Source organism: Thamnophis sirtalis, unplaced genomic scaffold, assembly GCF_051295495.1.
Source record: "Thamnophis sirtalis isolate CommonGarterSnake01/CBP01778 unplaced genomic scaffold, rThaSir2_p1.2 scaffold_1, whole genome shotgun sequence".
In the NCBI taxonomy this organism is placed as follows: Eukaryota; Metazoa; Chordata; class Lepidosauria; order Squamata; family Natricidae; genus Thamnophis; species Thamnophis sirtalis.
The window spans coordinates 2281526-2307198 of NW_028261381.1; the positions used below are offsets into that span (position 1 = coordinate 2281526).

Here is a 25673-nt window from a genome sequence, read left to right on the forward strand (position 1 = left end):
ACACTTCCACTCTCTGTCATTAGGCTCGTCACAAGAGTCCATCCAGACAGAAACCCAATATTTTTTACTGTTGCCTTTGTTATATTTGTGTTTTTTATTTGTGCTGATAAATAAATAAAGGAAGACTAGTATAGATCTATTTCAAGCTATCCTCCCACACTTGGGCATACCAGGGGTTGTGACTTTAAGTATATACCTCCCACCCTGGCTGGCTGATAAAAGGAGTCGTTCTCTGTAGCTCAAATGGTTAACTCCCTGCCTGGGAAGGCAATAGAGCACAGGTTCGATTCCCAGTAAGGATATGGCTAGCTGATGAGAGCTAAATAGCTTGAAATAGATCTATACTAGTCTTCCTTTATTTATTTATCAGCACAAATAAAAAACACAAATATAACAAAGGCAACAGTAAAAAATATTGGGTTTCTGTCTGGATGGACTCTTGTGACGAGCCTAATGACAGAGAGTGGAAGTGTGACCTTCCTCCCACACTTGGGCATACCAGGGGTTGTGACTTTAAGTATATACCTCCCACCCTGGCTGGCTGATAAAAGGAGTCGTTCTCTGTAGCTCAAATGGTTAACTCCCTGCCTGGGAAGGCAATAGAGCACAGGTTCGATTCCCAGTAAGGATATGGCTAGCTGATGAGAGCTAAATAGCTTGAAATAGATCTATACTAGTCTTCCTTTATTTATTTATCAGCACAAATAAAAAACACATATATATATATGTATATAGATATATGTATATAGATATAGATATAGATATATATGTGTATATATATATATATATATGTATGTATGTATGTATGTATGTATGTATGTATGTATGTATATATATATATATATATATATATATATATATATATATATATATATATATATATATATATATATATATATATATATGTGTATGTGTGTGTGTGTGTGTGTATATATATATTGATATATATATATCTCCTGGAAACACCAAACCTGAAGTAGTCAGCAGCAGCCTGAAGATGACGAATGTGACTTCGTCGAAACGTCACCAAGACATCTCCAATTCTACGCGGGAGAAAACCCGAACAACTAGAGACCTACATACTAACACCCGCGAAAACCTCAGAAAACATATATATATATACATACACACACACACACACACACACACACACACACACACACACTAATTTAATATTACTAGAGGAAACATATATTTTAACCCTGATCACTTAAACCAATTTTATATTCCTTATTTCTGCTTTAAAAATCATTTTTAAATGTTTATTCCTTTTAAGTAGTATCTCCAAAGTTGATTTCTTTTCATTTTCTCTTGGTCTTTTCTCAGGAGTTCTTTCATTACAACATCTCCTTTGTAAGTCCAAGATAAGTTTTCCAAGTCATTCTTCTGCGTTTAACTCTACACACAGCCAAGTCACTCTTGTAATTTATTTGTGTGTCTCTTTTAGCTATTAAAACTTCAGCTGGTTTCATTTGTAAATCCTGTGTAACAACGTTTCCACATCATTACTGCAGGCTGCCATTTTTAAAATCATATCCAAAACAGACTGATTCTCAGTTGTATTGTCTTCTACCACGTTCTTCATCTTTATTTCAAGAGTAGTATTTTAATGAAATGCAAATAAAGAAACAAACCATCGGTAATGTAAGTCAACAGCATCGTGAGAAAAACATTTATTCCAATATATACACTTTACCTTCCTGACATTTTCAATTAATTCTGGTGCTTGGGTTGGATCACCAGGGCCTCCAGAAATGAAAAGTCCATCATAGTCCATTGAGGTGAAATCATGATTCCAAGGTACTAAATGAACTTCAGCACCTCTCTGATAACAAAAGAGGATAGACGGCATCAAAGGTTGTTAGACAATTAACTAGATTATATGCAATGCAACTAATAGGATACATTATTGAGTCGGAACATGAGAAAAACCCATTCCAAATATAGCCCACTTAGATTTGGTTGGTTGCAAACAAATGGAAAAAGGAGTTTTCTCTATTCTTAATCACTGTGGTTGTCTCTGAAATTAGCAAGCTGGACTTTCCAGTTAGTCCTGAACAAACTAATAAACCACAGATATATAGAAAAGGAGTCAATTTTTTTAAAGAAACATGTTGATTTACCTTTACTAGCAAACGAACAGCATTGTGCTTCAATCCACAATCCACAGCTACAATTTTGATTGGATTTCCTTTGCCATATATTCTGACCTCCTTCACACATGTTAGGAAAAAGAAAAACATTATTGTAGGCTTATTTGTTAACTAGAGATTTGCATCAGGTGAAGGTAACTCACACCAACTCAAACTCCTTTTAATTGTTGTTTAATTGATTATACTGGTTTTTTATGCCACCCAGAGTCACATTTGTGAGATGGGTAGCTATATAAATCAGATGAACAAATAAACATGTTAGGAGAGAGTCAACAGTAAGAGCAGAGGTGGCGCAGTGGTTAAATGCAGCACTGCAGGCTACTTCAGCTGACTACAGTTCTGCAGTTCGGCTGTTCAAATCTCACCGGCTCAGGGTTGACTCAGCCTTCCATCCTTCCGAAGTGGGTGTAATGAGGACCCAGACTGTGGGGGCGATATGCTGACTCTGTAAACTGCTTAGAGAGGGCTGAAAGCCCTATGAAGCGGTATATAAGTCTAACTGCTATTGCTATTGCTAACACTAATTCAAAGTATTTGATGAATTTTGCTTTATCTGAATTACTCCTGAATTTATCTGAGTTTTTTTTTTATTTATTAAGAATCAGTACTCCCTGAAAATCATCATCTTCTGCACTGTAATGTATATTCTGATTCTCTTCTATTAAGAAGCTTACAGCATCCCACAGAGAATCTGCAGCAATCAAGCCTTAATTCAAATACTGGAAGAATGTAGGCTTCCTCAGCCTGAGAAAGGGTGCCCCGTTGTATATCTTGGGATGTGGGCTCATGCTACCAACATATTGAGAGATCCTTTATACAGACAGGCATAGATAGAGGTATAAATTAATCTCTTCGTTTAGTTGAGTTGGACTCTCATAAACAATCCTATAATGACTTGCTATTGTTTTCTTCTGGAGTTCACATCTGTATGGCTCCAATTAGTATCATTCCTGTAGTCTGTTTGGCAGAAAAGGGTCAAGAGGGCATGGAGGAGGAGAACCAGTAATAGTATTAGTAGTAGCAGAAGCTACTGTGAGACGCAGAAGTGATTTTTCCCAGCAACTTCTTCAATCTCTTTTTCATTTCATTACCTACTGATTCAGTTTGTGAAATGCCCCTAAGTTCTATGTAATTACAGAGGAAGGTAGTACTGAGAATGTCATATTTTAATATTTTAAGCTGCTGTCTTCTGCTTTTAGCATGAATAATGGAAGTAGAATCCTACTGGTTGAGAATGAGGAGCCATCTACACCAGATTTGTCTTCAGTGGAATGGCTATGCAGATCCACTTCATGAGTAGGACATGAAGGTTAGCAATAGCAGTTAGACTTATATACCGCTTCATAGGGCTTTCAGCCCTCTCTAAGCGGTTTACAGAGTCAGCATATCGCCCCCAACAACAATCCGGGTCCTCATTTTACCCACCTCGTAAGGATGGAAGGCTGAGTCAACCCTGAGCCGGTGAGATTTGAACAGCCGAACTGCAGAACTGCAGTCAGCTGAAGTAAATGCAGTGCTGCATTTAACCACTGCGCCACCTCGGCTCTATAATGTCCTACTTTAAAACCTTTCCAGATATTCAAACATACCATTTCTAAATTTAATTTAAGTTACGTTGCCACTTCCTCTTTTCAGAGCAGGTTAAGAGAATAAAATGCATAGTACATACAGTATTTAGCTAACTTAAAGTAAAATGCTGTGTATTCCTCCTTTATACTTTTTTCCTTAGCAACAAACCATCCACTTTTATGTTCAGTTAGAACTTTTCTTGGCTCCATCCAAAGGTGGTGTCTTTGCTACAGATAAGAGGGTATGTAATTCAAGCTATCTGGTGGGCACCAGGCTACAGAAGAGCCATCTATCTCTTTTACACATCTATGGCCATCGTTTCATTACATCTTATATAGGAGACCTTTGTGCAAATTATGTAATTTGCAAAACACACACACACACACAAATCTCTTTGAAAATCTTTTCTGAATCTACTGCCCAATGTTAATTTCACTGAGTGGCTGTCTTCTAGTATTAGGAGAAAAGTAAAAAAGGAATTCATTCTATCCTAATCTATGTTTTCGTTCATGTTTTAATAACCTTCTAGTCATGATCAATGTGGTCATATAAATAGATTTCTGCCCTTTCAGGAACTTTGTGCAAAATTATCATCATATGCTCAATGTTCACCCTTACTGCTCCCATATTGATATAGATCAGTGGTAGTCAACCTGGTCCCTACCGCCCATTAGTGGGCATTTCAGCTTTCATGGTGGGCGGCAGGGGGTTTGATGTAACTCTGTTTTATAAATTTTATAAAGTCAAGTTACTTCCCTACTTTATAAATCACCATCACTGTGGAACTGGTGGGCGGTTAGAAAATTTTACTTCTAACAGAGATACAAAAGTGGGTGGTAGGTATAAAAAGGTTGGCTACCCCTGATATAGATCAATTGACAAGTTATTGGTAGTTCTGAAGGCTGCCTATATTTTATTTCTGTTCCTTCAATATGCAAATCAGCATTCCTCATCGTCATCAAATCCATTGGGTTTAAGACAACTGTGATTTTAAATGCAAAGTCCATGTCTGATCTACTGCTGAGCGAACTATTTTTATCTGTTTAATAAGCCCCTTTTAATCGGGCTCTTTTGGCACACCGATATTTCACAGCTGGAAGGCTTCATGAAAAGATGATAATCTCTTAACAGAATCATTTCACAAGTGAATTACCACTATTCTGGAGGAAAATAGAAGCTTCTCAGGGGAAAAGAAAGAAACAGACCTAAAGAGAACATGTGAACTACTAAAGCAGAAATCCTCTCTGTAATTTAAAATTTTGGACTCATCCAGAAGTCTAGTGCACCATACAATAGAGAGCTTCTCAGTCCCTTCAGTCTCCAACATATCTGGAATGCCAGGGGCTACATGCCATATTGTATGATTCCTAGACCAGTGTTTCTCAACCTTGGCAACTTGAAGATGTCTGGACTTCAACTCCCAGAATTCCCCAGCCAGCGGATGCTGGCTGGGGAATTCTGGGAGTTGAAGTCCAGATATCTTCAAGTTGCCAAGGTTGAAAAACACTGGTCTAGACAACAACTACAGACCCAGATCTTTATAGTTCCTATTATGAAGAAAGAAGAGAAATCTTATTGTGACAGTTCTTACATAATATACATTTACACCTTTGGCTGAAATCTCTAGTTCCTGGATATGCAGGAAATGACACAAGTGGACTTCCACCAGTAATACCATGAACTTCCAAGAGATATTATAAGTTCAAGAAGATACCACATAGAATTCCTTTTTTCAAATGTTACTTAGCAAGGGACAACTATCACCTGATACAAAAGAACAGAAAGCAGTAAGGTTTTATTACTCCTGATCTGTTCACACAGTTTGACATAAAACTTTTAAACTTCATATATGGGAAACCAGATTAAAAGGGGAAAAAAAGACACAAGCCTCTATCACGTCTAACCTGACCTTCATTCATACTCTCTGGAAACAACCTCAGCCCTTTGAAATGTCAAGGAAATTATTAAATTTACTCTAGCCCCTAGACTCTGAAAAATGCAGAAAAAGAAATAAGGAAAATTAAATAATTTGTTGCAGTTTCAATATATTCTGACAAGAGCTGCCTATTGCTTTATTAAAAATATTATCAGATTCTTCTAACCTATTATTGATAATAAAAATTCTTAAATGTTATCATAAATTGATTTATATGAAAGCCATTTCTTGATAGTGGAAGTGCTGGGCTGGGCAGCCCTTATAATTCTAAATTATAAATGTAATATAGTATAATATAATATAATAAATAAGATCATTGTGTGCTATAATTGAATAGCTTGGTTAATTGTCAGCTTTATTTTCAATGCTACTTTATAACTCTATAAAATAAAGTTGTAAAGATAATGGGATCACGGGAGTTGTGTTCATCCCACATCTACACCTGCTAGTTTCAGTGTCTTTTTATCACTCATTCTTTGTACTAGCACAGATTATCAACGTCATCCACTTCTGGTGATAATTAATTCTGTGAAATAGTTAAAAATGGAACAAATTTTTAGATCTCAAGGAGTCTTCTTCTTATTTTATACCCTTTACGTATTTTTAAAAATATGGCAAATAGAATATTCATTTAGATGGTAAAAGAAATCAGTTCTACATACAATTGTGAAAATAATCGAGCCAGCTATTTGGAGAACCATTAAATTAATTCCCTCAGATGTATATCCTACTGAGCCTCTTTTCTGTCCAATATTCTTATACCTTCACTCATTCCAACATGCTCATCTCTGGGTGCAGAGGTGGGTTCCTACCAGTTCACACCTATTCGGTAGAACCGGTTCGTCAAATCTACCGAACCGGTTAGAAGAGGTTCCACCAGTGGACCCGGAAAGCAGGCCACACCTACAGAAGAGCTTCCAAACTTTTTTGAAACCCACCACTGGTCCTTGGATGTGATTATTCTATACTATCATGCTCCTATTTATAAAACTCAGTGCCTCTGTGAAAGGTAAGGATGACTAATGCGTTTGTGGTGCAATCAGAACATTGCGTGTGCTGAAGTTGTTTTAACGCAAACCAAAGATGCCTTTTAAAAAACAAGTTTACATCCTATTCTCATGCATGCCAGTGCTGTGTGTGAGGTAATTTAAGGTGGTTCTGACAAGTGTCGTTGGCATCTTCATATCCGGTCACATGGGCAGCAAGCCACTCCCATCCGGTCACATGGGTGGCAAGCCACTCCCACAAAGGAGGCCACACCCACAGAGTAGGTTCGAACAATTTTTGAAACCCACCACTGTCTGGGTGCAATAGCCTTAAGGTTAAAAACCAATATGAGGAGAGGTCAAGTTATTCAGGAGAAAAAGGAGAAAAAGATTTAGCTCTAAATTTATATGTACTGGCACATTTCAGGTTCAATATAAATCTATAACTGAAGACTCGGGTTGAATGTTCTTGAATGGATTTTTTTATCAGTAGTACCAAAGTCAGGCTTCTTGAAGATCATGATCAGGCCTGCAGTCATATTCCTTTTAGGATCTTTGGCCTGCCACACTCTCTATTATTTTACTATGCTGTTTCGTTAGTGGGGTAATTGGGAGGGGGAATAGTAAGGAGTAGAATGTGTTGTTGTCAAAATAAAACATTCCTTTCTAGAAGCCCAAGGTCATCCTTTGTCTCTACACCTCTGCACCTGATCGGAACTAGATGGGTGGAAATGCCAGCGTGGCAGTGGATGATTGGACCATGTGATGGACTTCTGGGTGTGGGGACAAGATCATGAACTTTCAACTGGTTGGAAAACCCAGGAAGCTTTCAGATTCGGGTTTTCCACAGATGTGACAACATGTCTCTCTTAATAAATTGGAATTTTGAGGAAAGCTTTGCCTTGAACTCTGATTTAATTTTGGATGATATTTTGAATGTTGACAATCATGAGAACTAAACCAACTAAATCTCACAAATGACATATTTGCAGAAATGTCAAAGAAGCCATCTTGCTTAGAAAATATATAATTAATATGCTACTTCTATTTCATACAACTGTGTTTGCTTCACTTTGAAAAATTAGAATTCTATGTCACAAACATTTACACTGATTCTATAGATCTGCATATTTATTTTTCAGAACAGTTGGGGGCTACTTTAATTTCTGTCATGATAATTCAAAATGTATCACACAGTTACAGCTTACTGTTCACATATGAAGGATTTTGCTGCATGGAACATACTGAATTGAAAGGAAAATTAATGAGAACAGGATTTGTTCTAATTCAGGAAAATTGAAAAATTACTAATTTAAGATTGGAGCTCTAATTAATTTAAGCTGATTTCATTGGGAAATTAATAAGCTTTTATTCTGGAAAAAAAATCAGCAATTATTTCAGACTTTGGATCTATAGCTATAAATTTGTATTGTGCCATTCTTTAAAGTCTGTAAAATGTTTATCTTCTTATGCAGGACAGACCTTGGCAATAAGCCTCCCTTTTGTCATGTTGTCTTTTTCTAAGCAAACATAATGCGGAATAGTCCACACAAAATTGCAATTAGTAGTAGCAGTCCTAGGACAAGGCAAACCTGTATATAAATTATTGTAATAAATAAACAAACAAAATTGTGTTGGTTTTTCTAGTGATTTTTGAAGGTTTCGTTAAGTCCATACTTCCATGCAAACATATTTAATATTTGTAGTTCCAAAACTAATATAGCAACATTATCTTTCAGTTTTTGACATGTTTCATTGCTGCAAAATCCACACAAGATTGTTTATTTATTAAATATTTCAGCATGTATAAGTTCCTTTCCCATGCTAGATCAGTCTTCTAAGCAGGTGCATGAATAGATATAACTAAGTCATATCCTCTCTAAATTCATGCATAAACCTCCTATTTTCCTTGCTTGCTTCGTTGGTTGTTTATTTATATATTTCCGTTCAAATGGCAGTCCACTCAAAACCATGACTCTGGGTGACTAATAATTAAAAATTCTATAAACAATAACTTAACAATAAACACATAATTGGCAGCTGACATAAAACAAGTAAAATCATCAGATCAGCATCAACATAACCATTTCATAACCGCCTCCTGCCACATACCTCCCAAAGACCAACTAGATTTCACAGGTTGGGCCTCCTCTGGGTGCCGTCGACCGGACAATGCCAGCTGGCGGCTCCCCGGGGGAGGGCCTTCTCTGTAGCTGCGCCAGACCTGTCGAATGACCTACCCGTAGAGATCCGGACTCTTACCACTCTCCCGGCCTTCCGTAAAGCCGTCAAGACCTGGCTGTTCCGGCAGGCCTGGGGCTGTTGATCAATGTCCAGCCCCACCTACACTGAATGGATGATGTGCAATTTTAATAATGTACCTTATTTTTAAATTTTTAAATGTTTTTATCTGTCTGTAAGCCGCCCAGAGTCCCTAGGCAGTGGGCGGCATACAAATTTTATTAAATTGGAAATTGGAATTGGAATTCATAACCATAAACTACTTAGCTTATGTTAAACAGCTACTATAGAAACATCTGGAAGACCCTTATAAGGGCAACGAAGATGTCAATTGATCCACTTGAATTTCCTTTTGCCCTATAAATTCTCTCATTTACTTAGTCTTGCATTGTCTTCAATGATTGAACAATTCAAAGGAGTCTAGAGTAATAGTTTTCAGAAGTGAAGGTTTTAATAAAGTTTCGTTTTATTTTTAAAAACAACAGACTATTTTTGAAAGTAAGATTTGGCTCTTCTCACTGTAACAAATGTGACCAAATGGAAATTGGGGTTAATTTAATCTTTCTCTCTAACTTGGAAATAATGTTACACGTGTGCTCGTATGCATGATTGCCAAGTGCATTTTTGTAGAGACTTGGTGAAATAAACCATTCTGGGTTTGTAGTATACAAAAACATGGATACGGCATTCAGTAAGACATCCAATTTGATGCAGGACGTGAATAAAATCTATCATATCTCTTTTCAAACCAAATAGTGAATAAATAAAATAGAGAATGGTCCATCATAACAAAGACAAAAGCCTCTGATTCAAAAGATTTACCACCACCACCCCAGCAGTTTTATAATTGTGTAGTAATAGCAGAAAAAGTTCCTCGTGTCATCTTACCTTCATAGCCAAGTTATCAAGAAACTTAAAGAAATTCTCCCCCACTTCTAGGATGAAAATAATTCATTTCAGAGGAAACAAATATCATAAACCGATGATGAGAACCTGTGGCTTAACCTTCTTTCCAAATTAAACTTGTTCTAATCACACAATCATGAGGCCCCATGATGGTGCTTGGCTCATCCCAAACAATATACACAGCTTTCGAAATTCTCATCATCATGATAATCAAAAGTAGGACAACAGAAGGAACTGCTGTACTTCTACAATGTCTCGACTGAGACTGGAATATTTACCTTTGTTGATACTTCAGCAATTAAGTTTTTCTTGTTTGGATCCAAAAATTCCACAGGCTGACCCTCAAATTCAATCTTTCCAAGAATAGTTCCCTGTTCAATTAAAAAATATATATATTGTTATCAGATACCTGAGGACAAAGGACATTTTCATACCACTATCTTTCTACTTCGCAAACTTCCAAAGCAATTCTGCGGTGACTCTGCATTGCAAAGAAAATATCACCTTTGTCCCAGCCTCCCATAAATCACAGCAAAGCCAGAAAAACAAATTCTCAAAATCATTCAATATAAAGTAATTGCAATAGTCCAAAGCTGGTTTCAAGTCAGCACTAAATGTTTATGTGGGGCACCCAAAAGTCAAAATAGTTGCCTTACTTAATCTTTCTATATATAAATTAAAGACAACTGAAATAAAGAGCAGAAATAATCGGTCACAGACCTAACACCATTCTTATTGAATTATCTCCCAAATTCTTCAGATTTTTGGGGGGAAAAGTTGGGGGAGAGGCCTATGAGGCTTAATGCCACCATGATCTGATTTGTTATAATTCCCATAATGAGAAGAAAAAATGTATTTGCCTTGAATTCTGTCCAAAAGCCCATTTATTTCTTTTTAAAAAAAAAAAAAAAAACTAAAAGTATCAAGAAACAGAAAAAAAACCCTATTCTGTTTTACAAGGTATAAACGGATGTAGGTGAAAGAGTTCAACTCGGCTTAAACCAAGCAAGAACCATTCTGAAATTTAATATTAAAAGTCATGGTACTTCATATTTGAAGGAAGTTTATGATTGTTATTTTCATGTGCTAAATTATTTCAGTTTGACCTTTTGAAGCATTTTTTTAAAAAATCTGTGGATTTCATGTTTTCAGTTTTCAAGGAAAAAGCAACTTGACAATTTAATTCAGGAAAAGTGTCAATAAAAAGGAAAATATTTTGTCCACCTTATTATTTTGCTTTTTACTTTCATATCCACTTAGAGAAGATTATGATTAAGTCAAAGGTTTGGGAACTATTTTGTAGTTTTCATTTATCCAAAAATAATTTGGAAAGTTTTATTATAACAGCCAACTACAGGGACTTTTCAATAACTCGATTTTGTCTACCTTGTCTCGAATTATTTTCGAAAGCATCCTGGTGTCAATCCCATAAAGAGCTGGTACCTGGGGGGAAAAACAAGTGGTAGTATACTAAAAATTAAAAATTGAAACTTCTGGTAATTCCATCTGATTATGGAAATTAATTCATTAATTCATTTATTACAAATATAATATAAACATATGAAAATATAATTTCTATATACAAATATAATTCCTATATACAAATATATTTTCTATATACAAATATAATTTCTACCAATTACCTCCTCTAGACCGATTAGATCCCACAGATTAGGCCTCCTCTGAATTCCATCCGCCAGCCAGTGTTGACTGGCAACTACCCGGAGGAGGGCCTTCTCTGTGGCTGCTCCGACCCTCTGGAACGAGCTCCCCGTGGAGATTCGAACCCTCACCACCCTCCAGGCCTTCCGCAAAGCCCTTAAAACCTGGCTGTTCCGACAGGCCTGGGGCTAAAAAGCTTCTACCCCCTTCTCGAATGGTATGACTCTTGTGTGTTTTAAATTATGTATTGTTGCGCGTTGTTTTAATTTTTGTCTGTATCCCCCTCCCTTGGTTGAGTTGTGAGCCGCCCTGAGTCCCCTTCGGGGGAAAAGGGCAGCATATAAATAAAATAAACATTCAACATTCAACATATACAAATATAATTTCTATATGTCATACTAAAATACCAATAAGTGCTGTGTGTTGAATATTTTTAATATTCAGCGAAAGCTGCTATCAAAGATGGACTTTCATTTTTTTTTCAATCATAGCAAAGAAACAACCCATCAGCTTAGAAATATTTAGGCTATGAACCCATATGATGACTAATAAATCAACAATGTCATAAAAACTGAGCTTGAAACTGCCACAGATTTATTTCAATCCTGTATAGCAGTGGTTCCCAAACTTGGTAACTTTAAGATTTGTGGACTTCAACTCCCAGAATTCTCCAGCCAGCTGGCTGGAGAATTCTGGGAGTTGAAGTCCACAAATCTTAAAGTTGCCAAGTTTGGGAACCACTGCTGTATAGTAACTTTCATCTACAAACCAGTCAAAATATCATAACATCAACATGATCACTATAACACAAGAGAAGGCAGGTAGGTTTTTTGACTTGCCAATATTTCTGTTAAAAGAATCCTGGGAAATGTTTTTCTGAGGGGAGATAGGATTTAAAGAGAAGTGTACTTTATAAAGTTAATTTGAACTGGTAACACATAATCTCCATAATTTCTCTCAAAGATTCTGGGCTCCGTATAGAACCAGGAAAGAAGTTGTAATATCAAGCTGTGTTTCTTCTCCACTGGTGTAAAGAGAAAGAGAAAAACTTTTTTGTTTAAAAAAAAAAACCCTGCAAAAACTCCAGGTTGTTGTTAATCTAGTAAATAAGAATAGAAAAGAGACATCTTCTTTGATTTTTGCAGTACAGTAAAACACAAATCGCTATTAATAAAAATATTTTTAATATTCAGTGAAAGCTGCTATCAAAGATGGACTTTCATTTTTTTCAATCATAGCAAAGAAACAACCCATCAACCTAGAAATATTTAGGCTATGAATATTATAAAAATAATATAAAAATATTTTCCATAGGAAAGATATTCTGCCTCACCTTTTCTTCTTTCAGCCATTCAGCCAGAGGTTTGACTGCCCGCCAGTGACTGTATTCATTGCTGTAGTCCAGCACCAGCAGACCGGAAACCTATGAAGACAACGTGACTCTAAAACTATTCTAAAAGTGTTTTAAAACAATGCTTAGCAGGAAAGGGTTAATTCCAAGTCTGTTTTACTGAGGACATGGTCTAGAGCAGGGATAGCAATAGCAATAGCAGTTAGACTTATATACTGCTTCATAGGGCTTTCAGCCCTCTCTAAGCGGTTTACAGAGTCAGCATATCGCCCCCAACAACAATCCGGGTCCTCATTTCACCCTCCTCGGAAGGATGGAACGTTGAGTCAACCTTGAGCCGGTGAGATTTGAACAGCCGAACTGCAGCTAACAGTCAGCTGAAGTGGCCTGCAGTACTGCACCCTAACCACTGCGCCACCTCGGCTCTTAACCTACTGGGCCGTGGCCTGTTGCGACCCAGGTCACACAAGCACATGATCACGCGAAGCTGCATTTGCACAAGCAACGTTAAGTTAGTAACATGGCTGTTGAGTGGATCTGGCAACTGCTTATCAGAAGGTTGCCAACGTTGATCAAATGACCCAAGATACAGCAACTATTATAAATATATTCCAGTTGCCAAGTGTCAGAATTTTGTATTAAAATGTTTTTATTTTCCATTTTTCATTTTCATACACTCACATATATACTGTGCATAGCCGGGGCCATACAACATTAAACAATAATCACAGCAATTCCTCTTGTCAACAATACCCCCCAAAATAGAAACCCAATCTACCTCTTCCACTCTCCATACACCTCTTTCTTCCGCCCCCCTCCATCTTTCTATCTTCCCTCCATCATTCCCCTCTACCCTACTTCCCCTCCCCCTCTACCATTCCTCTCTCCCAGTCCACTCCCTCCCTTCCTTCTCACCCTGCCTCCCATCCTCTCTCCCGCCCTCTCTACCCATCTTTCTTCTATCCCACTACTCCTCCCCTTGGTGTATTTCCACTATATGTCAATGTACTCAACTTGTCCTATTTTTACAGAGAAATTAAAGAGAAACAGTATACATGTGAAGTCACATTACATTGAAATCTAACACATAGTATACATCCCTCCCTCCCCCCGCCCTCCCCCCCAACACCCCACCTCCCTCCCCCACCGACTTCCCAGAGCCCGTATACGGTATAGATTTTTAACAAACACAGTCTAAAATCTATTGAGAAAAAAGAAATAAAAAAAGAGGTTAATAACATCTCTACATTGATCTTAGCTTCTTCCTGCTACACTAACTTTGAACAGTTTAAATCATTCCTGATCTTAAGCATAGGCTAACTGGAATTTCTTAGTCCCGTATTTGTTTTGTATATAGTCAATCCATTTTTTCCAGTCTCGTTTATATCTCTCATTTGAGTGATCTTTAAGATATGCCGATATTTTAGCCATCTCGGCTAAGTTTGTAACTTTCAATGTCCATTCTTGAGTTGTACAACCCAAGTGTCAGAATTTTGACCATGTGACCATGGGGAAGCGGCAACGGTCATAAGTGTGAAAAACAGTCATAAGTCATTTTCTTTTTTTCTTTTTTTTTAGCAGATTTTTTTATTATTTTTTCCCTTCTACAACACCTTACAGTCATTAAGAGCCAAGGTGGCGCAGTGGTTAAATGCAGCACTGCAGACTACTGCTAGATCAGCAGGTCAGCGGTTCAAATCTCACCGGCTCAGGGTTGACTCAGCCTTCCAGACTACCTAGACCCCTTCCAGTCAGGCTTCAGACCCGGTTACAGCACTGAAACCGCCTTGGTCGCATTGATGGATGATCTTTGGAGAGCCAGAGATGAAGGACATCCCTCCATCCTGGTCCTCCTTGACCTCTCAGCGGCTTTCGATACCATCGACCATGGTATCCTTCTGCGAAGACTGCGGGAGGTGGGAGTGGGAGGCACCGTGTTACGGTGGTTCTCCTCCTACCTCTCGGACAGGTCGCAGTCGGTGTTAGTGGGAGGGCAGAGATCGTCCCCAAGGCCCCTGAAATATGGGGTGCCGCAGGGTTCGGTCTTATCCCCCCTACTATTTAACATTTACATGAAACCGCTGGGAGAGATCATCCGTAGGCACGGGATTAGATACCATCAATACGCGGACGATACTCAATTGTATCTGTCCGCCCCGTGCCAAATCAATGAAGCGGTTGACGTGATGGACCGGGGACTTGAGGCCGTCATGGACTGGATGAGGATTAACAAGCTTGTGCTCAACCCAGAAAAGACCGAGTGGCTGTTGTGTTTCCCTCCCAAAAATTTGGCCATTAATCCAACACTCAGGCTGGGGGGTCAAATTTTACACCCCTCAGAGAGGGTTCGCAACTTGGGAGTCCTCCTGGATCCACAGCTGTCATTCGACCATCATATAGCGGCTGTGACCAGGGGGGCATTCGCCCAGGTACGCCTGGTGCGCCAGTTGCGACCCTACCTGAACCGGGAGGCCCTCACAACAGTCACTCGGGCCCTCGTGATTTCTAGGCTGGAATACTGCAACGTGCTCTACATGGGGCTGCCCTTGAGGTGCATCCGGCGACTTCAGCTAGTGCAGAACGCAGCCGCGCGAGTGATCGCGGGTGCACCCCGATTCACCCGCATTACACCTATCCTCCGCGAGCTGCGCTGGCTACCTGTCGATCTCCGGATGCGCTTCAAGGTGCTACTGATCACCCATAAAGCCCTACATGGCAGTGGATCTGGATACTTGAGAGACCGCCTTCTGCCAATTACCTCCCTACGACCTATAAGATCTCATAGGTTAGGCCTCCTCCGTACTCCATCGGCCAGCCAGTGTCGGCTGGCAACTACAAGGAGGAGGGCCTTCTCAGCAGCGGCCCCGACCCTTTGGAACGAGCTCCCCGTAGAGATTCGTACCCTCTCCACCGTCCAGGCCTTCCGCATAGCCTTGAAGAACTGGCTCGCCCGTCAGGCCTGGGGATAAGGACCATTACCCCGCCCGAATGTTGTATGCATGTTGCTTATTATTTTATTATGTGTTGTCGTCTTAGTGCTGTATTTCCCCTTCCCTGGTTTCTGTGAGCCGCCCTGAGTCCCCTCAGGGAAAAGGGCGGCCTACAAATAAAATCAATTCTAATTCTAATTCTAATTCTAATTCCATCCTTCCGAGGTGGGTAAAATGAGGACCCAGATTGTTGGGGGCAATATGCTGACTCTCTGTAAACCGCTTAGAGAGGCCTGAAAGGCCTATGAAGCGGTATATAAGTCTACTGCTATTGCTATTACATCAACATTGCTATGTCATCATACCTGTACATGTATATAATATTTTGCTTCTATATTTACACACCTTTATACACAGTTCTATATATATTTATATATATATAGTTTTTTGGCTTAATTAATTTTATTCTTGTTTTGCAGCCATTTGTACCAATTGTTCCAAATTTCATAATGTTCCGATTCCTCTTTATCTTTTAATTTCAGTGTTAATTTGTCCATCTCTGCACAATCCAAAGTTTTTTTTTTATCACTAATTCGCCCGAGGGGGTATTATTTTGTTTCCAGCATTAGGCAAATGCTATTCTAGCTGCAGTTAGCAGATGTGTTAATATGTACTTAATTTTCTTTGTATATTTCCCTTTGATTATTCCCAGTAGAAACATTTCGGGTTTGTATTTTATCTGTTCTCCTGCAATTTCTTGCGCCCATTTCCAAATTTTATGTCCAATATTTTTGTGTTACGGGGGGGGGGGGTTGTTCCTTACCTTGATGCCATCAGACTCCAAATATCTCCTGAGGCCAATTTCATCTAAAGCAGCTGTGTCCGGGACACCGCCATTTCCTACGATGGGATTGACCATGGTGAGGATCTGCCCATGATAGCTGGGATCAGTCAGACTTTCGGTGTATCTGGATTTAGCACAAATAGGAAATTGTTTTTCTAGATTAAAACCCACACAAAATTAATACTCCCTGCCAGATCAGCAGGCTGGAAGACGGAATATAAGAAACCAGGTTAACCGTTTTGTTGAACTGTTGATTTGGCTGGAGATATTAACACTTTCTAATCGGAGGGGAGAAGTTAAATGTTGCCATTTTTGCTATTAATTATGATAAATTGACCAATGAAAGAAATGGTAGTCAATTAATTATCTGTAAACAATATGCACCTAAAGATTTCAAGGGAAAAATTCCCATTCAGTCTGATACAACATTTGTGCAAGTGATAGCTAAGAAATGTTCCCCTCCAACTCATGAACTTCATTTTTATATGGATATATTTCACAGTACTCAAAAATGAAGTATTCTTAGTGTTCTTTGTAAAGGCACCAGCATTCTTCAGGATGATTTACACAGGCTAAATAGAATTTATTTCATTGTTATTTAAATTATATATAATTTAAGTGCCATATTATTTCTCAAATATCAGCAAATTGCAAGAAGCGTGTTGTTTTTTTAATGCAGACTTCCCTGTGAAAAGATGGATTGTTGCACGCAGGAAAACACTTTAACTAATCCAGAGTGGTGGTGAGCTGATATCAACAATTAAATGTATTAACCAATTAAGAGAAATGATGGTGTCAGATTAAACAATTGGTATGAAATATGTCAGACTATGATTTTGTAATTCTTGATATGCAGATTTTGCCAATGACTAAAACAAATTAGGTCCTTAGTTTTAATGAATGATTTTTGTAACCCTGGAGGCTTATAATAAAGTAATACCGTCGAAGTTAGTTGGGCAGTTTTGAAGTATATAAATTATTACTGCAGACCTGGCCTCCTGTTAAGTGTGAATGCTTTTTTTTATTAATTATAGCCCCTGGGCCAAAAGTTATTGTAATAAAGGTATGGATACACAATTGCATTTCTACTTTCAGTCACTTTGCTATATTTCACAAAAGTATTTCAGTAAAGCAAAAATCATTACAGAATATAATATACCTATCAATGCTTTTTTGTATCTCCCTGCATTGATATGCTGTGAAATCCAGTATAAAAAAAGACAGTAGGTCTCTGTATGCAGGGAAGATCAGCCTTTTTGCTAGTGCTGGCCCAAAGGATTGGTTAAATATTTTCTGAATATTGATAATCTGAGGAGAGCAAGGAAACGCGGCGCCTTAAAGTATCACAACTTGTTCCTAAGCTTGTGGCTTTTATTGGCAAAATACTAGTGGGCGGATTATCAGGCACAGTTTACATATTCCTTAATAACTGAGGCCAGTTCTGTAGTTATTTAGAATTATTTGAAATATGTTAGTTTTGGCTCACATCCAACAAGGAAATCTCACAAGGAGTCTCTCTGAATCGACTCATAGATCAGGCATATCTATTTGAATAAATGTGGTTTTATAATTTTAGCTTAACCACATACCTCTCTATACTCCGGTCTCAATGTTGTTCATAATAAGGATTGGTCTAGCCTTGGTATTAATACCCTGTAATGTTCAGCAACATTACATTAATCCTATGAGACCTCAATACAGGTAATCCTCAATTTATAATCACAATTTGGATCCAAATTTCCATTACTAAGTTGCAAAGTGAGTGATGTTCAATTTTGTAGCCTTTTTTTGTCATTGTCAAGTGAATCACTGCAATTGTTAAGTGCTTGTTGGAAGCTGGCTGGGAAGATCACAAATGGCCCCAGGATATTGCAAGCATCAGAAATACAACCTAGTTGCGAAGGACCCAAATTTTGGTCATGTGGCTGTGGGGATGCTGCAATGGACATAAGTGACCTGGGTACTTGAGAGACCGCCTGCTGCCAATTACCTCCAACAGACCTATTAGATCCCACAGAGTAGGCCTCCTCCGAATCCCATCTACCAGCCAATGCCGATTGGCTACCACCCAGAGGAGGGCCTTCTCTGTGGCTGTTCCGGCCCTCTGGAACGAACTCCCCGTGGAGATTCGGACCCTCACCAACCCTTCACGCCTTCCGCAAAGCCCTTAAAACTTGGCTGTTCTGACAGGCCTGGCGCTGACGAGTTCCCATCCCCGTTCGAATTTGTGTGGTTGTTGATTGTTTTTAAATTCTTTTTGTAGTTGCTTGTTTGTCGTTTTTCCCCTTGTTTGTATTCCCTCCCTTTGATTTGTTAGCCGCCCTGAGTCCCTCTGGGAAATAGGGCGGCATATAAGTGCAATCAAATCAAATCAAGTCCTAAGACTGGTTGTAAGTTTTTCCAATGCTGTTGTAACTTTGAATGGCTATGAATGGTTGTAAGTTAAGGACTACCTGTAGCACAGGATTTATATTGTGCCAAAGATGCTTTTCAACAGCTCATGCAAGCTATGCTTGCCATCCTCCAAATTGGCAGGGTATACTTTCCCACAATCTCTGGAACTCTGATTATTGATTCCCGTGAGACATATTCTGAATACAGTGGCAAGCTGTGTGGAACTTAGATCCATTTTGGGGAGCGGAGGAACAAATGCATTTGAAAACAAGCTCATGCATAGTTTACAAACAACATTTCTGCCAATAAACCACCATCTTGAAGGGAAATTAATCCTTCTGGTGCAACTTGGCAGTGGTGATGCAGCAAAATATATTACCCATCATCTATCACGGTAGAAAAATTAGTAGTGCTCTCCATCATTCTGATCTATATGAAGCAGTTGTGAGCTGGCAGGTATATTAAAAGAACTAGTATTTAGCATGTCAAAGAAGCCCAAATAATTATTTCCAGATGCAAAACCTTGCAACCAAATTTATGTACTTTAATGTAGCTGCTACTGAATTCCGGTGGGAGTAATGAAGAGTCTTTCTTTGGTGTGATGATTTCACAGATAAGAAAGCAGAATTTGTTCAGAAAGTGGCAGTAATGCTTTAATTATCTTCCCAAACTGGTCAAATGGTCTGGGTTCCCTTAAGTTGCAGTATTTCAAAAGTTCTGTTCCAGATAGAACAGTGTTTCTCAACCTTGTCAACTTGAAGATGTCCGGACTTCAACTCCCAGAATTCCCCAGCCAGCATTTGCTGGCTGGGGAATTCTGGGAGTTGAAGTCCGGACATCTTCAAGTTGACAAGGTTGAGAAACACTGAGATAGAAGCACTTACCCATCATGTTAAATATTTCTAAAGCATAGAATAGGTAGAGATAGGGAAATAGAAAAGCTGGCCAGAACTGAATATTCATGATTTAAAGGTGGAAGAAACCGTAAATATGTTTGGAATATTTTTTTTTATTTTTTATTTGTATCCCACCTTTATTCTTACAAATATCTCAAGGTGGCAAACATAACCAACACCTCCCCCTCCTATTATTTTCCCCACAACACCCCTGTGAGGTGGTTTGGGCAAAGAGACAGTGACTGGCTTAAGTTTACCCTACAGGTTTTCAGGGCTAAGACAGAAGTCACAGCCTCCGGGTTTCTAACCTGGAATCTTAAACACAAACTGGCTCTCAATTAATAAGTATCTCTCCTTGATTAATAAGCAGGATTAAATAGTATGATGATAGATTGACTTAAAATCATTATAAGAGATCATTTTAAACCAATTTTTCATATATATATATATATGTGTGTGTGTGTGTGTGTGTGTGTGTTTTATTTGTGCTGATAAATAAATAAAGGGAGACTAGTATAGATCTATTTCAAGCTATTTAGCTCTCATCAGCTAGCCATACCCTTACTGGGATTCGAACCTGTGCTGTATTGCATCTTAGGCAAACGTCTTAGCCATTATGCCACAGGTCTCCTCCTTATCAGCTGAAGCCAGGGAAGAAGGTATATATTTAGTGTCACAACCCCTGGTAAGCCCCAATTATGGGAGGAAGCTAACTGCTTCCATCATCTGTCAATCGGCTCGTCACAAGAGTCCATCACGACAGAAACCCAATATTTTATATACATACATACACACACACACACACACACACACACACACACACACACACACACACACACACACACACACACATATATATATATATATATATATATATATATATATATATGTTGAATTAAAAGGGTGGTAGATAAAAAAATAAGTTGTGTTAAAGGCCAAATTACATGTAACTGGAAAAACAAGTAACAGAACCCTACACTAAAACAGATGAAAGAGAAAAAAGTAGTATATGTAGGTATACTAATACCTATATATTAGTTGTATATTAGTGATGGGTTTTAATTTTATTTAGAACCTATTCTGTGGGTGTGGCCTATTTTGTGGGCGTGGCTTGGCAGTCATGTGACCGGGCGGGTATGGACAACTTGACATCACTCATGCACACTCAGTCACCATCCTCAAGCCATGTGGCAAAAAATTTTGGGACTCCTATAAAGAGAGGGGGGAAGAGAGGGGAAAACCTTCCAAAAATAGACAACTGAAGGATTAAGGGTTGAAATTAGGGAGATCGGAGAAGGCAGGACAGAGGGGAATCCAGTAGAAAGCTTTCACAAGCTGGGGAAAGAACTTTGGGAGATCGAAGGAGGCAGGACAGAGTGAATCCAGTAGAAAGCTATCACATGTTGGAGAAAGAACTTTGGGAGATCTGAGAAGGCAGGACAGAGGGGAATCCAGTAGAAAGCTATCGCAGGCTGGGGAAAGAACTTTGGGAGATCGAAGGAGGCAGGACAGATGGGAATCCAGGAGAAAACTCCTGAGCTTGCCGCTGCTGTCTGGTGGATTGTGCCACTGGATCTCTCCATGCCTCTCCCTTCACCACCTCAACTCCCAGGTATGGGACTTGACAATGAATTGGGCTATGATAGTGTGGATGGGCGGGGGAAGCGAGCGATGAAGCTGCTTCCAGACGGGCGGGGGTGAGCGAGTGAGCAACAGGGCTGGGGCAGGCGTTCCGGAAGTTACTTCCGGTCCACCGGTCGAACCTCCTCTCACCGGATCGGTAAATTTCACCATCCAGTTCTCCCGAGCCAGTGCGAACCAGCAGAAACCCACCACTGTAGTATGTGTAGAGAGAGACAGAATTCCATGAGAAGTGGCCAAGAGCCCATAAGCTGACAATTAGAAATTATTTTCCAAAAAAACAAAAGGAAAAGACATTTGAAGGTTAAATTTCAAAGCACATGGAAGTGACTAAAGGCTGACATTGTCACTTCTGCACTCCAAAGGTAGTTGGGATCATGTTCTTATGACAGGGCAACTAGGCAGTGCAGTTAAGTTCTAAGAAGATTTCCCCAATCTCCATCCTGTCTGGAAGAGTAGCTACATTTCGCATTGTTGGCTACCTTGCAAATAATATACTGTAAAAGTATTCAATTTGAATTTGAATTTCCTTTATTTGTATGCCGCCCTTTTCCATGGGGGGACTCAGGGCGGCTCACAATTCAAAAAGGGGGGGGGAGACAAACAGTATTCCAATATGGAAACAATACAACATATTAAAAGAGAGCACAACAGTCACACAATTCGGGTGGGGTTGGAATCTTAACCCCAGGCCAGCCGGGACAGCCAGATCTTCAAAGCGGCACGGAAGGATTTAAATTTCTTTAAATATTTCAATAAACTAAATCAGTTTTTGTTATAAATTTATTTTTAGAGTCAACTAAGAATGAATAAAACAAGGATGCCCTAAGTAGACCAAAGATACAACCGGCAGAGATCTAAAAAAAAATAGAATGCACAGACAATGGTTCTATATTATTAGATTAAAAAGGGCAAGTTAAGGCAGGCGAAGGTGAACAGCCAAAGAGATGATAAATCAAGATCCAAATAATTTACTAGGGATCCAGATGAAAAGCTAACCCAAATAACAGCATAGAGGTCTGGGGAAGAGCAGCAGGGGAGAGAATGTTTTTGAGCAAAGTGCTGAGGGAAGGAGTTTGCTACACAGCAGCTAAATTCGGCAATCAGATAAACCTGGATGCAGTAAGGGGGGGAAGCTACTAAATGCCATGAAAAACATATTCCATTCTCCCCGGGAGAAAGCTACAGCCTTCTCTGTAGCTGCCCCAGCCCTATGGAACAATCTACCCCCTGAGATCCGGACCCTCCCCACTCTCTCGGCCTTCCGAAAGTCTATTAAGAGCTGGCTGTTCCGGCAGGCCTGGGGCTGTTGATCCTTGATTGAGCTCCAGCCCCTAAGATTGAGTGCATGTTGTGTTCTTTTAATTTGCTTTGTCTTTGTATTTTAAATTCTTTTAATATTCTTTAAATTGTTTTCATGTAAGCCGCCCAGAGTCCTTCGGGATTGGGCGGCATACAAATTCATTAAACCTTAACCTTAACCTTACTCAGTTTAAATATATATTATTAACTCTTTTGGTTAGTAAGACACTTCTAAACCATTTCAACAGCAGATGGCTTTCCATTTTGTTTTTAAAAATAACAATAAGCTTTGTTTTTAAATAGGTTCATTGGCTAGATAGAAGAAGAGAGGAGATTATTCCAATTTTCTCTTTTATTTCTACCTTTACAGCTTTTATCCACTTCCGACCCTTTTCCCCCACACATATTACATATATGTATGTATAATAATTTCCCTTGTTTATAAAGAGGAAAGGGACAAATGAAAAATGTCAATATTAGTTTTAAGTTGTGAAGAGCTGTTGTGGCAGACAATTTTTTAAAAATCTGGAGTGGGCTCCTTCTGGAAGATGTGGAAATACTGTCCTGGTTCAAGCTTAAATCATGATGTGATTTTTGTATTCGAATAACTTAACTGTACAACCATGTTTTAAAAATCTACTGTAACATTATATGTGAAGATTATTCATGGTAGTGGATCTGCGTACTTGAGAGACCGCCTCCTGCCAATTACCTCCCTGCGACCTATTAGATCGCACAGATTAGGCCTCCTCCGAATTCCATCCGCCAGTCAGTGTCGACTGGCAACTACGCGGAGGAGAGCCTTCTCAGTAGCAGCTCCGACCCTTTGGAACGATCTCCCCGTGGAGATTCGCACCCTCACCACCCTCCAGACCTTCCGCACAGCCCTCAAGACCTGGCTATCCTGTCAGGCCTGGGGATAAAGATCGTAATCTGTCCCCACCCGAATGATGAATGTTGTGTTTTATTTTTACTTGCACTGTTTTCATGTTTATTGTTTTATTGTCTTGTATCCGCCTCCCTATAAATTGTAAGCCGCCCTGAGTCCCCTCAGGGAAAAGGGCGGCCTATAAATAATAAACAAATCAAATCAAATCAAATCAAATTATTATTATATTTCTGAGTCTTGAGCATTTTAAAGCATGTTTATCTGCGTTGGGTCAGAAATTAACTTAAAAAAAATAGGACAACTTGTTAATTTTCATTAGGACAATGTCTGGGTTCAGGTGACCCTGAATCACAAAGTTGTCAACAACATATGTGAAGTCCTTCTCTATGGTTAATTACAATTCACATTCTAATGTGGTAGTGTTGTAGTGTGAAAAAGAGATTGTGTGCTCTTACCCAGCAAGGCCTGTATTGAATACAACTTCTCCAGCTGTAGAGGATGGATGCCCAAAAGAGTAACCTCTCATCCTTGTACCATCTTCCAGCACCAAATTGGCGCTCTGTGCCTAGAGGGAAAAGTCCATGATAATCAGCATTTCGTTATCCACACATGTATAATTCCTTCTAAGTAATACATTCTATTCTTTATAATTCTGTCATATGTAAGGGAACTGAAAATGGAAGCGCTTTTGTTGCTGTGTTATATTTTACAGTTAGATGAGGGGGGGGGGGGAATCCTAATTTAACAATAGCATATACCAGTAAAATTCAATGTAGCACGTAAAATTAGTTACCGTAAGTGTATTTTAACGGAATTCAGCTTGGACTCCATTTTATCAACTTTAAAACAAAACAAAAAATCTTCCTCAGGTGAAATGGGAAATTTGGTCAAATAAACAATAGAAATGCAGCACAATAAAGGCAACACTGAAACCAATAAAGCCTAAACAATATAACAAGCGCTGGAAGGTTGTTTGTAATAGAACAGTGGTTTGTTTGTTTGTTTGTTTGTTTATTATATTTATATGCTGCCCTTTTCCCCCGAAGGGGACTCAGGGCAGCTCACAACTCAAACCAGGGAAGGGGGATACAGACAAGAATTTAAAACGACATAAAAAACAATGCATGATTAAAACACAACAGTCATACCAATTCAAGGCGGGGGCAACAGTTCTTTAGCCCCAGGCCTGTCGGAACAGCCAGGTTTTAAGGGCTTTGCGGAAGGCCTGGAGGGTGGTGAGGGTTCAAATCTCCACGGGGAGTTCGTTCCAAAGGGTCGGAGCAGCCACAGAGAAGGCTCTCCTCCGAGTAGTCGCCAGTCGACACTGGCCGGCGGATGGAATTCGGAGGAGGCCTAGTCTGTGGGATCTAATCGGTCTAGTGGAGGTAATTGGCAGCAGGCGGTCTCTCAAGTACCCAGGTCCAATACCATGAAGGGCTTTATAAGTGATGACTAGCGCCTTGAAGCGTATCCGGAGACCAATAGGCAGCCAGTGCAGCTCGCAGAGGATAGGTGTTACGTGGGTGAAACGAGGTGCACCCATGATCGCTCGCGCGGCTGCATTCTGGACAAGCTGAAGTCGCCGAATGCTCTTCAAGGGCTGCCCCATGTAGAGCACGTTGCAGAGTTGCAGTTCCCAAACTTGGCAACTCTGCTGGCTGGAGAATTCTGGGAGTTGAAGTCCACAAGTCTTAAAGTTGCCAAGTTTGGGAACCACTGTAATAGAGTAATAAATATCATCCCAAAGATGCTTTTTTTTAGGAGATAATTGGACTTTCTTGTTTCTTCTTTGAAGACGTTTCACTTCTCACCCATGACCAGGATGACTGAGAATCTCTACAGACTTTTAGTCATAAATATTGTTGCTAAAAATGTAGACCAGATTGACACGCATATGTCAGCACCTAGAGAAGCTTATGTTCCCACCTCATTCCTTGGCTTGACTTCATTGAATCTGTTCAAAAGCAAGCCAG

General features: G+C 39.3%; 1 protein-coding gene across 1 annotated transcript in view; it reads right to left on the reverse strand.

Annotated features, from left to right (window-relative positions):
* CPS1 (carbamoyl-phosphate synthase 1) overlaps positions 1-25673 on the reverse strand; it is a 166491-nt gene that overhangs the window by 135257 nt on the left and 5561 nt on the right. Inside the window, exons 2-8 of the mRNA XM_087706402.1 lie at positions 24156-24265; positions 16558-16702; positions 12787-12876; positions 11178-11234; positions 10070-10162; positions 2124-2213; positions 1697-1825 (exon numbers count right to left, since the gene is read on the reverse strand). Coding sequence (XP_087562528.1) covers positions 1697-1825; positions 2124-2213; positions 10070-10162; positions 11178-11234; positions 12787-12876; positions 16558-16702; positions 24156-24265 — 714 coding nt within the window. The remainder of the gene's footprint in view (positions 1-1696; positions 1826-2123; positions 2214-10069; positions 10163-11177; positions 11235-12786; positions 12877-16557; positions 16703-24155; positions 24266-25673) is intronic.